This window comes from Bos mutus, chromosome 1 (assembly GCF_027580195.1).
Source record: "Bos mutus isolate GX-2022 chromosome 1, NWIPB_WYAK_1.1, whole genome shotgun sequence".
Taxonomy (NCBI): Eukaryota; Metazoa; Chordata; class Mammalia; order Artiodactyla; family Bovidae; genus Bos; species Bos mutus.
The window spans coordinates 125,423,648-125,439,290 of record NC_091617.1 but is presented as its reverse complement, the minus strand read 5'-3'; the positions used below and the strand labels follow the sequence as shown (position 1 = coordinate 125,439,290).

General features: G+C 38.3%; 1 protein-coding gene across 3 annotated transcripts in view; it reads right to left on the bottom strand.

The window, feature by feature from the left end:
- The window catches only part of XRN1 (5'-3' exoribonuclease 1), a 112,080-nt gene that overhangs the window by 88,988 nt on the left and 7,449 nt on the right, over positions 1–15,643 (bottom strand). For all 3 annotated transcript variants that reach the window (XM_070375006.1, XM_070375015.1, XM_070374997.1), the window contains exons 2-10: positions 13,269–13,501; positions 7,800–7,897; positions 6,549–6,658; positions 6,349–6,459; positions 4,265–4,347; positions 2,949–3,036; positions 2,699–2,867; positions 1,746–1,813; positions 1,291–1,428 (exon numbers count right to left, since the gene is read on the bottom strand). In XM_070375006.1, the coding sequence (XP_070231107.1) occupies positions 1,291–1,428; positions 1,746–1,813; positions 2,699–2,867; positions 2,949–3,036; positions 4,265–4,347; positions 6,349–6,459; positions 6,549–6,658; positions 7,800–7,897; positions 13,269–13,501 (1,098 nt within the window). The remainder of the gene's footprint in view (positions 1–1,290; positions 1,429–1,745; positions 1,814–2,698; positions 2,868–2,948; positions 3,037–4,264; positions 4,348–6,348; positions 6,460–6,548; positions 6,659–7,799; positions 7,898–13,268; positions 13,502–15,643) is intronic.

Below are 15,643 nucleotides of genomic sequence, written 5' to 3'. Positions count from 1 at the left end.
TTTCTCTTCTCTATTTTCTGATTGCCTACCAACTGCCAGTGACTTTCACTAGTTCTTCCAAACTAGGGCCTCTGCCACTTTTCTTGCCTGGGCTGTTTCTCCAGTTTCCTTTTTTTACCTGTGTCTCTAAAGTTAACTACATACCCCCAGATGACTTGTGAAGTTTAAGGAATGAGCTGAGGTGGGTGGAGCCAGGGATTACTAATATTTAATTTTGTGATTACACATCCCCCAAAAGTTGCAGAGCCTGTTTTATTAAGATAAAAAACAGAGTAGAATACAGACTGCTGCTAAGTTCCACAGAGGAAAAGTTAAGCAGTTAGAAAGACTACACTAAACAAAATCAGGATAGCTGCCCTTTCTGAAGCAAGAGATATTAGGCTTGAACCTAAACAGAAGCAGTTCAGCAAAGAGAGTGCAGGAAGCTCATCAATTTCACCAGAATCCAATAACTATAGATTGACTGAGGAAAATTCCAGAAGAGGTTTATTTTCCAAGCTAACACACATAAGACATTCTTTATGACTTACAAAAGGTGTTTTACAGGGTACTGCTACTGCTGCTGCTGCTAAGTCGCTTCAGTCGTGTCCGACTCTGTGCGACCCCATAGTCGGCAGCCCACCAGGCTCCCCTGTCCCTGGGATTCTCCAGGCAAGAACACTGGAGTGGGTTGCCATTTCCTTCTCCAATGCGTGAAAGTGAAGTCGCTCAGTCGTGTCTGACTCTTAGCGACCCCATGGATTGTAGCCCACCAGGCTTCTCCGTCCATGGGATTTTCCAGGCAAGAGTACTGGAGTGGGGTGCCATTGCCTTCTCTTTTACAGGGTACTAGCATATTCTAATTGGCTCTATTATTCATTTATTGAGCACCTAACATTTACCATATATTGTGACACTGTATTGTATATATGATTTTATATATAAATTATTTATAGAGAAAAATAAATGATCTTATAACATTAAATGCTATAAATATTCACATTTTTAAAGAGATAACTAATTTTCTGGGTTCTTAGAAATGTCTCTACACTTATTAATAGAATGGAAGAGCAAAGAAAAAGCAATGCTTTTCAATGGCAAAAATAAACTGCTTTTCAAAGATCAGATTTAAATGACAGTATCTAATAGAGAAAAAGAAATCAAACAATTTTTAAAATGTACATAAAGGAAAAGAGGAAATGAAACCAAAATGAGGAACCCCAAAATCATAAGAAAGAAAATGAGAAACAAGGAATATCAGTTTTACCTTTACAGGTAAAAAAATGAAAGGACACCTAAAAAAACGGACACCTTTGATTTTTTCTTTTCCTTGTAGCTCTTGGCTTCTTCCGCGGCAACACCTGCTGCTTCATTGAGGTACTTGTTACCAACTTTGCTTTCAAACCACTTTAGGTCCACAAAAACTTCACTGAAGTGTTCTCGATCAAACTATACAGAAACATTTAAATTTATTTTAAAATAACTTAAGTATGTCTATAAGAAAATAAAACAAACTTTTAACAATGACTGCTTCTAGGGCATAGGAAATCAGAGGATATTACTTTTGATGCACATAGGGACATCATCTACTACTCTGAAAACTAAAACTAAAAAGCAAGTAGAAATAAAAATAATTTAGACGGAATTATTTATACAAAATAATTGGAGTAGAACTATAAAAATTTGTTCTTCTGGTATTATGTAATTGGTTACTGACCATTTGTAGCTACCCTGGGACAGAAAAACAAAAACTTATAGTTACTTACATCCGATAGTTTCACAAGGTATTTTTCAAATCGAGGTAAGTTGAGATGCCCACTTTCATTAATATAACCTAAAAGGAACAAAATCTGAATTTGCACTACATGCTGACATTTTTAAAAAACAATTTTATAAAATTCTTTTTTACAAAACGTTGAGTTTTGACATTCTACTAATCAAGAAAAAACACTCAGTGTTGGACCATCTAAGTGACCCTAGTTCCTACAAACTTGATGTTACTATAATACACAATATGTAAGAATTGAAGCAAAACAGAAAAAGTTCCAGGTTTACATAATAATAATCCTCCTAAATTTCCAAACACTGGGGTGACAGTTAATTACATTAAGTAAGTTCTAGAATTGAGGTCATTTATTTGATATACTAACTTAAGAAGAAAAAGACCAATATCCTGCTATTCGATTGACTGACTGACTGATTCACTGTATGGTTTGCAAGATTCTAGTTGCCTAGCCAGAGACTGAACCTGTGCCTTTGACAGTGTAAGTGTGGAGTCCTAACCACTGGACCGCCAGGGAATTCGGCTGTCTGCTTTATTCAGCATGGTCACTACCTGTCAGTTTCCCACTGTAACTTAAAAGTCTCTCCCTGATAGTAAATACTCTGATGCTTATCCATTCAGAAACTGAATTTCTACAGTTAAATATGAAAAGAGCTAAGTGAAACCAACAACCTCTGCAGGCTTTTGTAAGCCATTAAAGGTAGAGATTAGTTAGGTATCTATGAATAAATGAGATTGCTTAACTTGTGTCATTTCTCTGTTTGTGAACCATTGAAAATTGCAACTTTAGAACTTGGTGCCTTCTACTACAAGAAACTCCAAATTCTTTTTCTACTTTAGCTCTGCAAGCAATAATCTAATAAACTGAGTGACATTTCCAGGGTTAGTTGAGTTTTAAATTAAAGTAGCCTCAAATGAATATTAAACTTTTCTTACCCCCAAGTTCTGGCAGGATGGTAATATATGTTCCATAAAGAAGAGGCAGTGCATCATGATTAATATGTAAATGAGGTAGATGAGGGATAAAATCATTGCCAACAAGAAATCCCATCAAAATCCAATCATCTATTATCCTTTCAATATCATATTTAAATGTGATCTTGTCCTATAGCAATATGAAGAAAAGAGTCAAATCCTTTGGAAATTTCTGCATATTCACCTCTGATCTATTTATATTAATACTTACTTTTAATGCTGAAAACTCATAGTCAATATACTCTCTCATTAAAGACAAGTGTAGGAGGTGAAATGTGGTTTCTTCTGGTGCGCATACCCTGTAATTAGTCAAGATGATCAACACAGAATTAATTATATTTTTAGGGTTCAAGTTTAATAGTGCAGCTTGAAATAAAATTTATCACTGCAGTATAATTAATTCTTGACATTAAGGCATGTAATTTATATGTAAGCTGCAGGGTAATGTTAAGATAAAAACATAGTAACAATTTTAATAGATATAAAGTTCAAAATAATTGGTTTACAGCATGCTTTCTGTGGAAGGACTCACAGAATTCAGAAAGTCTAAATAATAAATAACAAATTTAAGAAACCAATGGGATCTGTTCTGGCCCACTTAAGGCTGGCCACCAGCAAAAGGCATATAGACTAGTGAGTATACATACTTTTATATCTACTGCAGTATAGGTTAAAGCTTCAGTGGTGTAGCACTATTACTTTCTCCTCTTACCTTTCCCTGGCTTGGTCCAGGGGTCTATATTCCTGGCTGTTGGCTTATATTCCAAGATTAATTACAAGTAAGACTATAAGTTTTTAAGAGCATATTAAAAGCACTTATCCACCATGAACATATGGCATTTTCCACAGGAATGCAAAAGTGGTTCAAGATAAATCAATGTAATACACCATATTAATAAACAAAGGAAAAAAACCCACATACTCATTCAACAGAAAAAGCCTATGTCAAAATTCAACACCCTTTCATGATAAAAATACTCAGCAAAGTAGAAATAGAAAGGAATTTCCTTAGAATGATTAAGGGAATTTATGAAAAATCCACACAGCTAATAGCATAATCAATGCTGAAATTAACTTGAGATGGATCAAAGACTTAAATGTAAGAGTTAAAACTTATAAAACCCTTAGACTAAAATGGGAAAAAGCTTTATGACATTGGATTCAGCAATGATTTCTTGGATACTACACTAAAAAGTGTACATGACTCAATGGCCATGAATTTGAGCCAACTCTGGGAGACAGTGAAGGACAGGGAAGGCTGGCATGCTGCAGTCCATGGAGTCGCAAAGAGTTGAACATGACTGAATGACTGAACAACACTAAAATGTATAGGCAACAAAAGAAAAATACAGACTGGAACTCATCAAATTTAAAAACTTTGTACATCAAATGACACTATCAACAGAGTGAAAAGGCAGCCCACAGAATGGGAGAAAATATTTACAGATCATCATATGCCTGTTAAGGGATTACTATTTCTAATTTAATTTCTAGTCTACCTTCCAATATATAGGCAGTATGATTTACCTTTGAGTCTTTTTGCCACCAAATCGAACTTCTTCTCTTAAAAGAGAGAAATGTGCCTCATGACTTGTTAATCCAAGCATAATCTGTTGAAAAATGATTATGAAATGTTTTTATTCTCTCATTTTTTTATAGCATCAGGTTCACAAAAGCAATCAACATTTCTATATAAAGAAGAACATGCTTATTTAAGGAAAATAATTAGCAAGTTAAATATATAAACTTCAAAATATGATCCATTTATAGGTGATGAATGCGGTAAATTGTGTGTACTTTCCTAAGAAAACAATGTTCACCTTAGACTCACATAACCTTTACAACCACACCACTGCATCCCTATAATAATAATCTCTCTTGGTTTTTATTTCTTTCTGCTTGCCATGCGGGAATGGGAAGGAATTAGAGGCAATAGCATTTCCACATCAGAAGAATACAGGATTCTTCTGGAGTTCAGGATACCTTTAGTATGTGAAAACTTGGGAAAAAAACTGGGAAAGGATCTTTTCAGTTAATATTCTCACATAGTATTCTAATCCCCAAAGTCAGTCAAATAGTTTAGTGAGACATATCAACAAACTGCAATGCAGAGTTTAATTTAATCCCGATTCACACAAAATAAAACATTTATGAATCAATCAGGGAAATGAAAATACTGAATGGTTTTCATATATATTAAAGTGATTTATTAATATTGTTTTATATGGGATAATGACACTGGAGCTATTTTATTATTTTTAATATTCTCAATCATGATTTATAGATTAAATAATATAATGTCATTTACTTCAAGAATCCAGAGGAGGAGGAGGAAGGATACAGATGATTAGGAAAAGGAGCTGAAAGTAATCGAAGGAGGAAGGACACAAAGATGTTCATTACGCTCGCTCTTCTATTTTTGTTTATACTTGCAAATTTCTGTAATAAAAAGTTAAAAAACGTCTAGCAGGGACTTCCCTTGGTGGTCCAATGGTTAAGAATCCACCTGCCAATGCAGGGGACATGAGCTCAGTCCCTAGTCCAGGAAGTTCTCACACTGCTGTGGAGCAACTGAGCCCTTGAGCCACAACTACTAAGCCCATGCTCTAAAATGAGAAGCCACTGCAAAGAGAACCCTGCACAATGCAATGAAAAATAGCCCCCACTCACTGCAACTAGAGAAAGCCCGCGTGCAGCAATGGAGACTCTGTGCAGCAACAACAACAACAAAGTCTAGCAAACTTTGGTTACGGAGTTATCAGATCAGGTGGTATTAAAAATCCCGTATTAAGCATGAGGATAAAAAGGGTCCTCTACCCAGAACTCAGCAGAGAATTCACAGCACTAGGGTCAGTCAGGTGTGAACACTAACTATATGCACCTGTTGATCATAAACAATGGCAAAAGAACACCTTTTCCAAATGTTTTGAACTTTGGTAACAGCAGAAGTAGCAATTATTATCATGTCTCTAATATTTCTTTCGGAGAAGGCAATGACACCCCACTCCAGTCCTCTTGCCTGGAAAATCCCATGGACGGAGGAGCCTGGTAGGCTGCAGTCCATGGGGTCACTAAGAGTTGGACACGACTGAGCGACTTCCCTTTAACTTTTCACTTTCATGCGTTGGAGAAGGAAATGGCAACCCACTCCAGTGTTCTTGCCTGGAGAATCCCAGCCTGGTGAGCTGCCGTCTATGGGCTCGCACAGAGTCGGACACGACTGAAGCAACGTAGCAGCAGCAATATTTCTTTCCACAACTAGAAATCTGCTAATATTAAGACTAAGTTTCCTAAATAGGTATTTATCATAATGGCATCAGTTCAGTTCAGTCCTGATGAACTCTCACGCTCAGTCGTGTCTGACTCTTTGCGAACCCATGAATTCAGCACGCCAGCAGCAGCAGCAGCAGCAGGCCTCCCTGTCCATCACCAACTCCTGGAGTTCACTCAAACTCACGTCCATCGAGTCGGTGATGCCATCCAGTCATCTCATCCTCTGTCGTCCCCTTTTCCTCCTGCCCCCAATCCCTCCCAGCATCAGAGTCTTTTCTAATGAGTCAACTCTTCGCATGAGGCATTAAGACTACAATAACAATAAGCATTTTACCTACCAAGTCAGCATCTAAGCCATAAAGACAGTGCCTGGTGTTTGGATCATGATCTGGCTTTGCCTTCTCGGATCTGATAAACTCCATGATTTTATGCTCTCCTTCTCCAGGAGTCTAGATATAATGTTAAAAAAAAATGTAGTAATATGCTACATTTCTCAAGATTCAGCTAAAAAACTATTTAAATAAGAAAAGATAATAACCTCATGGCCTGAGAAGTAGATGGTAACTCCTTGCCACGATTTGTCTGTAGAAATTTTCATATTTACAAAGTACTTCAGATGTTCGTGTAACCTGGCCATGAATTCAGTCCCTTTAAATAAAAGGATTTTAGAAATTTAATCTGAGTAGGAAATAAAAACAGAGTTATCAGTGATAGCATGAAACTGGATAAGGGTGTGGAGGTTGAAAGCTCTCTGGCTTATCTTGAAAAGCAAATCATGTTGCAGCTTTCCCGAGCAAAGATCACAGCTATTTCCAATTTCACTAGTCAGCCCTAAATGAAGTTAATGTCAGATACAGAAAGTCAAAGAATTTTACTACTTCCTTGGGAGTATACTTCAAATATTTTCACACAAGGGCAGAGTTTCAACTCTCTAACAAACTTAAATCTTCTCTGCTGGATTCTAAAAAGTTTTTGTTTTCTTTTTGTAAGACATGCAGCCTCAATAAGATTGCCAATAACCACAACAACTGTTATTATTACTACTTTTAACTCAAAAAAATTACTATTAATCTGGAAACAGAGTATACAATGATTATGTTTTAGGAAAAGCCTAGATGATCAACAGTCAAGGCAACATAGTCTTAAACCATATAATGATACAACTGCTTGTTAAACTGAGCATTGTCATTAGGGCACTTAATGAAAGCAAAAACTACCACAGTAAAGAATTAATGAGAAGATACAATTTTAAGACTTTTCTTCAATGTGAAGGGTTATAATGATGTTAGACTCTAGGAAGTGCAGACTATGCTGTTGCATTTAAAATTAAACTTGTAATACTGATAATTAATTCTTAAAGTCACAGAAGTCTTAACCACCTCTGAGGAGCAGAACAGTAAGCATTCTAGATAGGGAAAATGGCTTTCTTATCCAGAATAAAACAAGCTGGCTATATGAACCTGGGTGAGTCACAACCTCACTGAGTCAGTTTTCATACAAATAAATGTCAAGAGTAGTAGGACTGATCTTGTAAGTTCGGTCTAGGTCAGGAATTTTGTGCATGTGGGAGAATCCTGTCCACAGCTGCTTTTATCAGCATCTGTAAATTCCTACAGTGGGTCTTCATAGGGGCATTTATAACCAAGGTGACCAAACCATCTTATGAAGCGACATAACTGGGAAAATACAACAAATGGAATTCTAAGGACACACACACAAAATAGAGGTTACAAAAGAAAACTAAATTTACATTTTAAATTTCCTAGAATTTTTCTCTCAGTGAATTTACCTGGTGTAATACAGTTGGAATCAAATCTGGCCTCTGCAGGAAGAGTTTCTCCTTTTTCTATTGCCTTTTTAATTTTCTCTTCAGCCTCCTTTGCTGACCTTAAATGTTAAGGGGGAAAAAAAGAATCCTCAACTTTCTGGGAAAAAAAGAGATCTCTACATACAGTAAACTGTCATTTAGAAGCTTTCGTAACTAAAATACTAATTCATCAATTTTAAGTTCAAAACATGTAAGTTTTGAAATGACTACAGTCAATAAAGATGAGCCTTAGAGTTGTTTATTTATTTAAAGAATTAAGTTTTTCAGCTATGGACTATAGAAGCAGAACATTATAATGGTGTAAAACTGACGTAGAATGTTATAAATACTTATTATAAAATAAATCTTTTCTTATCACAAATATACATATTGGTTCTAGAAATAATTTCAAAAGTATAGCGTAAACATTCATTATATGCACTACATTTAATAACATCAAACAAGAAGTACATTACTAAAAGGATCTCTAAGAATATTACATAAAAATAATTATAAAATTATAATGTACAACTTTGGATTCCCTCATGAAAATATCTAAAATGAAAGCCTAATAACACTAATGACATCAGTAGCCAAAATGATTTCATTTTTGAGGTAACAGAATTTACTAGGAAGGACATGATTATTTTAGAGTCTGATAGAAATAGGTTTGAATATCAGCATCCCAATTCCAGTATGGTTTCTCTGGTAACTCGTGTATGGCACACAAATATGCCATATGGCACATAATTTAGTAAGTCCTGCTTTATGTACATTTTCTACGGCCCTGTTACTAGTTCTTGGAGAAGGCAATGGCACCCCACTCCAGTACTCTTGCCTGGAAAATCCCATGGACAGAGGAGCCTGGTAGGCTGCAGTCCATGGGGTCGCTGAGGGTCAGACACGACTGAGCGACTTCACTTTCACTTTTCACTTTGGTGCATTGGAGAAGGAAATGGTAACCCACTCCAGTGTTCTTGCTTGGCGAGTCCCAGGGACGAGGGAGCCTGGTGGGCTGCTGTCTATGGGGGCACGCAGAGTCGGACACGACTGAAGCAACTTAGCAGCAGTAGCAGTTACTAGTTCTAACTACTGTGTTCTGTTGAATTCTATTTCTGTGATAAACAAACTCTTCTTTGTATTTAACCTCTCTCTCACCAACCTCTTCAATATAATAAAAACTTTGAAGATAACAACTCATTTGTAATCTCTCCAATTGAATCCATTCTTTCCTCATTTCTCCTCTTTCTTCTTTGAAGAAATGATTATTCAGTGTTACTATGTGATAAGTTCTTGGGCTACAATAAAAAAGAAATGATTCCTCGTCTTAAGAGTTACATGCTAGACAGAGTGCAAGAAAACAGTGAAGAGTCAGTCGCACAGTCGTGTCCAACTCGTTGTGACCCCGTGGACTGTAGCCTGCCAGGCTCCTCTTTCCATGGGATTCTCCAGGCAAGAATATTAGAGTGAGTACCCATTCCCTTCTCCAGGAGATCTTCCCAACCCAGGGATCAAACCCAGGTTTCCTGCATTGCAGGCAGATTCTTTACTATCTGAGCCACCAGGGAAGCCCTAGAGTATAAGAAATAGATAGAAATAAAACATTGTTTAATGTAGCTGCAACACAGAGAATGTCTGGGACAGGAACAAAGTAAAACTACTAGTCTAGGTAGAAGATTATGAAGGCCAGACTGACACAATAGCAGTAAAGATGAAAAGAAGTAAATAGATATGACTCAGATGTGAGGAATGAGGAAGAGGGAGAGGCCCAAATTTCTCTTGGACTTTGGAGTTGAGCAGCTATTTACATGGTGCTTTCACGGAAACAGGAACGTAGAAGGATGGCAAATTTAAGGCAAAGATGAGTTCAATTCTGAATATGTTAAGCCTGAATTGTATCTGTGGTATCCAGAAGGAGTCATTTAGCAGGCATTTGGATATATAGAAGTTCTGGGACGAGATATCCACCAGAAAGATAATTTGGGAGTCAGTACAGTTTCAGTAATTAAAGCCATTGGATAAAATCTCTCAGGACCTAGGACAGAACCTTAAGAAACATCAGTTTTCAAGAAAAAAAAAGCAGGGGAAGAGAAGAAAAGGAGATTAAGAAGGTAGAGTCGGGGACTTCGCTGGTGGTCCAGGGGCTAAGACTGAGCTCTCAATGCAGGTGGCCAGGGTTCAGTCCCGGGTCAGGGAACTAAATTCCACACGCCACAACTAAGGCCCAGCACAACCAAATAAACACACTTTTTTTTTTTTTAAGGTAGTGTTGGAGGCAATTCCCTGGTGGTCCAGTGGTTAGGACTCGGTGCTTCCATTCCTGGGGCCCAGGCTGGACTCCTGGTCAAAGACAGTAGTTACCTGAAGGTTATGGGAAGGAAGTTCAAGAGAGAAATAAGGGTCAACACTGCTAAATACAAGAGATAAATGAAGTAATATAAAGACAGAATTATTCTTTAGATTTAGTCTCTTTAAGAAATTTGTTTGTAATTTTGTAAGGAAGTTTCAGTGACATGAGGGTGATGAAAGATAGGAGCAGATTTAAAAATGAGTAAGAGATGTGTAGAGATTATGATCAGAGAGTATGAATAAAGGAAAAAAGGCACTATGGAGAATGAGAAAGGGCTAACTGGGGGACTTTGGGGAAACATGGAGCACGGGATGCTACAAAGTATCGAGTAAGTGCCTGTGGTGGTTATGGTGAATTGGCCCTCAACATCCACTCCTTTCTTCTAGTTCATCTTCTGAGGTTGGAAAGCTATAAAAAATTAAACTCTCAGGCTTCCTTCAGCTAGGCCTCTGGATGTGACTTAGATTTTGTCAGATGTTTCCACAAAACATTTGGAAGGGAGAAGTTTGGTGACGTGTACATAACAGTTGTGGCACTGGGCTTGTAGGCAGGGGTGTGTTTACCAATCAGTTCAGTTCAGTTCACTCACTCAGTCGTGTCTGACTCTTTGTGACCCCATGAATCGCAGCACGCCAGGCCTCCCTGTCCATCACCAACTCCAGGAGTTCACCCAGACTCATATCCATCGAGTCAGTGATGCCATCCAGCCATCTCATCCTCTGTCGTCCCCTTCTCCTGCCCCCAATCCCTCCCAGCATCAGAGTCTTTTCCAATGAGTCAATTCTTCGCATGAGGTGGCCAAAGTACTGGAGTTTCAGCTTTAGCATCATTCCTTCCAAAGAAATCCCAGGGCTGATCTCCTTCAGAATGGACTGGTTGGATCTCCTTGTAGTCCAAGGGACTCTCAAGAGTCTTCTCCAACACCACAGTTCAAAAGCATCAATTCTTCGGCGCTCAGCTTTCTTCACAGTCCAACTCTCACATCCATACATGACCACTGGAAAAACCATAGCCTTGACTAGACGGACCTTTGTTGACAAAGGAATGTCTCTGCTTTTCAATATGCTATCTAGGTTGGTCATAACTTTCCTTCCAAGGAGTAAGTGTCTTTTAATTTCATGGCTGCAGTCACCATCTGCAGTGATTTTGGAGCCCAAAAAAACAATAGTAGAAGAGATTTCAATATTTAGCAGCTTTATAAGTGCTGAGAAGCAAGGTCCAGGGCATTTTTTTTCCCAGTATGGATATGGCAGGTATATTGGGGCCTTGGAGCTAACAGATAAATTTATGGCTTCTTCATTGTTGAATTATAACTGAATTGACCCCTTCATGGATCACAGCCTTGTCATGGTAAAGGGGGTTACATAACTTGATGAAGCTATGAACCATGCTATGCAGGCCACACAAGATGGACGGGTCATAGCAAAGAGTTCTGACAAAATGTGGTACATTGGAGGAGGAAACAGCAACCCACTTCAGTATTCTTGCCTAGAGAACCTCATGAATAGCATGAAAAGGCACAGATATGACACTTGAACAGGAGTGCCCCAGGTTGGAAGGTGTTCAATATGCTACTGGGGATGGGTGGAGGGCAATTACAAGTCACTCCAGAAAGAATGAAGCAGCTGGGCCAAAGTGGAAATGACACTCAATTGTGGGTGTGCCTGGTGGTGAAAGTAAAGCTGATGCTGTAAAAAACAATACAGTGTTGGAACTTGGAATGTTAGGTCCATGAATCTAGGTAAATTGGATATGAGTAAGGAGATGGCAAGACTGAATATCAACATCTTAGGAATCAGTGAACTAAAATGGACAGGAACGGGCAAATTTAATTTAGATGATCACTATATCTACTATCGTGGGCAAGAAGTCTTTTGCCTTTCACAATGATTTTATAAGTACCCAATTCTCTTATTATATCCCTTTCTGCTTAGAACGAACTTCTATTACCTGCAACTGAACACTGACTGACACAATGGGCTCATATAATCCTTCTTCAACACTAGATTTTCTAGCCCAGCAGCTCCCCCAAATTAGTTTAACAATTATCAGGAGAATCTGGTTAAAAAAAAACAGTTTCTAGGGCACAGTTTTTGGAGATTCAGATTAAAGTAAGTCTTGGGTGGTACTTGAGAATCTAAATTTGAGTAAGAGATGGCCCCTGTCTTCAAGGATTTCATTGTTCCAATATCTTCAGTGTCTTTTCTCTTTTGATATTTAACTCTCTATAGTTCATCATCCTCTTCCCATTCTCAGGGCTAAACTCCTCCAAAGTACTCTCCCAACCTTCCTTGATCTTTTCCACATTTGATTCAACAGTGGCCTTTCTACTCCTTTACCTACGATTGTGATAAAAGGAAAGGATCTATTATGCTAATGACCTATCAAACTCACTAGACTCAGGGTTTCTTTCCTGCACTTCCAACAACCCTCTAAACTTTACTTCTGCTACTCAAAACAAGGACACAGCATGCTTGCATTGTTATTTAGAAATAACCCACAGGTACAGGATTTTTACTTTAGCATAGTCTTTCTGTGTACAATCCTTTTCCAACCTTTTACTTCTCTTACTCCGCAAGTCATCCAAAGGGCTAATAATATCTCAAGTGTCCTAACTCAGCTCTCTTCTACTCCACAATCACCTTCCAGTTTCATTTGCCTTTCTATCCAGGGAGGACCCATATTCAAGCAAAGTCAGAATCAAGCCCAGAGTCAAATTAAACGTCAGCAACATTCTCATTAGCACAATCAATCATTCACTATGCAGTTCCATAGCTCAGGATGAAATACTATAGGAACTTTACTATGACCATTTCCGAATTACTAAGTTTTGAGAAGTCTGAAAAATTTGTGACAGAGAACAGAATAACTTTATCTAACCCAACATATACCCTTAGAAACAACATGCCATTTGAATAATTAATTTGTTTACTTGGTAAAATGTGACATTGTAAGTGTGAGATATTCCATTTCTGCAGGGGATTTAAGCAGAAAAGAAACATGAAAAGGAGATGCACTGTGTTAAGCCAAGCCAATTATCTTTAAAATATTACATTTTATTAATCTAAATGGCATTCTAAAACAAATCATAAATGTTTTACCTAAAACGCCTCCCACGCTGTTGGTTCATCTTTGCTCGAGGAGCCACACCATCAACAGCCATGAAGAATACTTTCCTGGGCTTAATAATGCGGAACAACACCTCCAAGTAGTGAAAAATATCAGTGAAGATTTTATCATCTGAAATTCTGAAGTGAACATCATCATCATTAGGATGGGAACACTGATGTATAATTCCATTCATATCCAGGTATAAGTTATCAAATTCAGGAATCTAAAAAACAAAAAAATGATCAAGACCATTATTATAATCAATCACATATACATAAGCATCTGATAAAAAGCAGGATATAGGGGCTTATTCTGATTATATAAAAACTCAGTAAACACAGTTGAATAAATAAACAAACAGGAGGAATAAGGAAGATAGAGACATATTATGTGGTTACACTATGCACCAAAAGCTTGATCACATTTACTGCCAGGAAATTTTTTACTTATTTAAAATATGATAACCTGAGAATAGATCAAATAAAGTACTTGATTGATCTGGTACCCAAAATATTAGTCTCCTTTCTTCTGTTTGAGATTAATTTCTAAAAGCCTCTATTTTCTCTATAAATGGGTAACATGATACACATTTTTATCAAATGGCTCTATGCACATGGTCATTAAAAGGTTTTACAAATCATTTAAAGCCTTATTGAATATTTGGTTTCACTGAAGAGTGTGTGTGTGTGTGTGTGTGTGTGTGTGCACAAGCTCAGTTGCTTCAGTTGTGTCCAACTCTTTGCAACCCCATGGACTGTGGCCCACCAGGATTCTCTGTTCACAGAATTTTCCAGGGAAGATTGACGGAGTGGGTTGCTATGCCTTCCTCCAGGGAATCTTCCCAACCCAGGGACTGAACCTGCATCTCTATGTCTCCTGCAGTGGCATGCAGGTTCTTTACCACTAGCACCACCTGGAAAGCTTTCACTGAAAACAGAATCATTAGTTACATTAATTTAAAAAGCTTAGATTATGCCAAGAAATTTAGGAAATTTTGAAAACTGATTTTTCATACATGGACTAAATAATTTCTAAATTTTGGCTAAGAGGCATATGATTTTACAGAAAGGTTTTCATGGTTCTGATTCTGATCTACTTTTCCTCCATTTACATATTTATGAGCAAGGGTTCTCTCATGGCTCAGACTCAGGTAAATAATATGCCTATAATGCAGGAGACCCAGCTTCCTTCCCTGGGTTGGGAAGATCCCCAGAAGGGAATGGCAACCACTCCAGTATTCTTGCCTGCAGAATTCCATGGACAGAGAAGCCCGGCCGGCTATAGTCTGCTGCTGCTAAGTCACTTCAGTCATGTCCAACTCTGGCGACCCCAGAGACAGCAGCCCACCAGGCTCCTCCATCCCTGGGATTCTCCAGTCAAGAACACTGGAGTGGGTTGCCATTTCCTTCTCCAGTGCATGAAAGTGAAAAGTGAAAGTGAAGTCCCTCAGTCGTGTCCGACTCCTAGTAACCCCATGGACTGCAGCCCACCAGGCTCCTCCATCCATGAGATTTTCCAGGCAAGAGTACTGGAGTGGGTTGCCATAGTCTATGGGGTCACAAAAAGTTGGACACAACTGAGCAATTAACACTTCACTTCAAGGTGAATGGTCTGAAACAATATACAACACAAAAAACTGAAACAGGCACAACTTAATATCTAGAAAAATAAAGGAACGTGAGAGGAGTCTGCCTTATATGCCAACGAAAGAAAGGCATTTTGAATTTTGAAATATAAAAACATTATGGGCTTTCTTAAACTTAAAACTATCTCTGAAACAATTATTCAAATTTTACCATAGGCATAGGTAACAAAGGGGCTTCCCTGGTAGCTCAACTGGTAAAGAATCCACCTGGCAATGCGGGAGACCTGGGTTCAATATCTGGGTTAGGAAGATGCTCTGGAGAAGGGAAAGGATACCCACTCCAGTATTCTGACCTGGAGAATTCCATGGACTGTATAGTGCATGGGATCGCAAAGAGTTAGACACTACTGAGAGACTTTCACTTTCACTTCACTTCAGTCAGTTCAGTTCAGTCACTCAGTCGTGTCTGACTCTTTGTGACCCCATGAATCGCAGCACGCCAGGCCTCCCTGTCCATCACCAACTCCCGGAGTTCACTCAGACTCACGTCCATCAAGTCAGTGATGCTATCCAGCCATCTCATCCTCTGTCGTCCCCTTCTCCTCCTGGCCCCAATCCCTCCCAGCATCAGAGTCTTTTCCAATGAGTCAACACTTTGCATGAGGTGCCCAAAGTACTGGAGTTTCAGCTTTAGCATCATTCCTTCTAAAGAAATCCCAGGGCTGATCTTGTTCAGAATGGAGTGGTTGGATCTCCTTGTAGTCCAAGGGACTCTCAAGA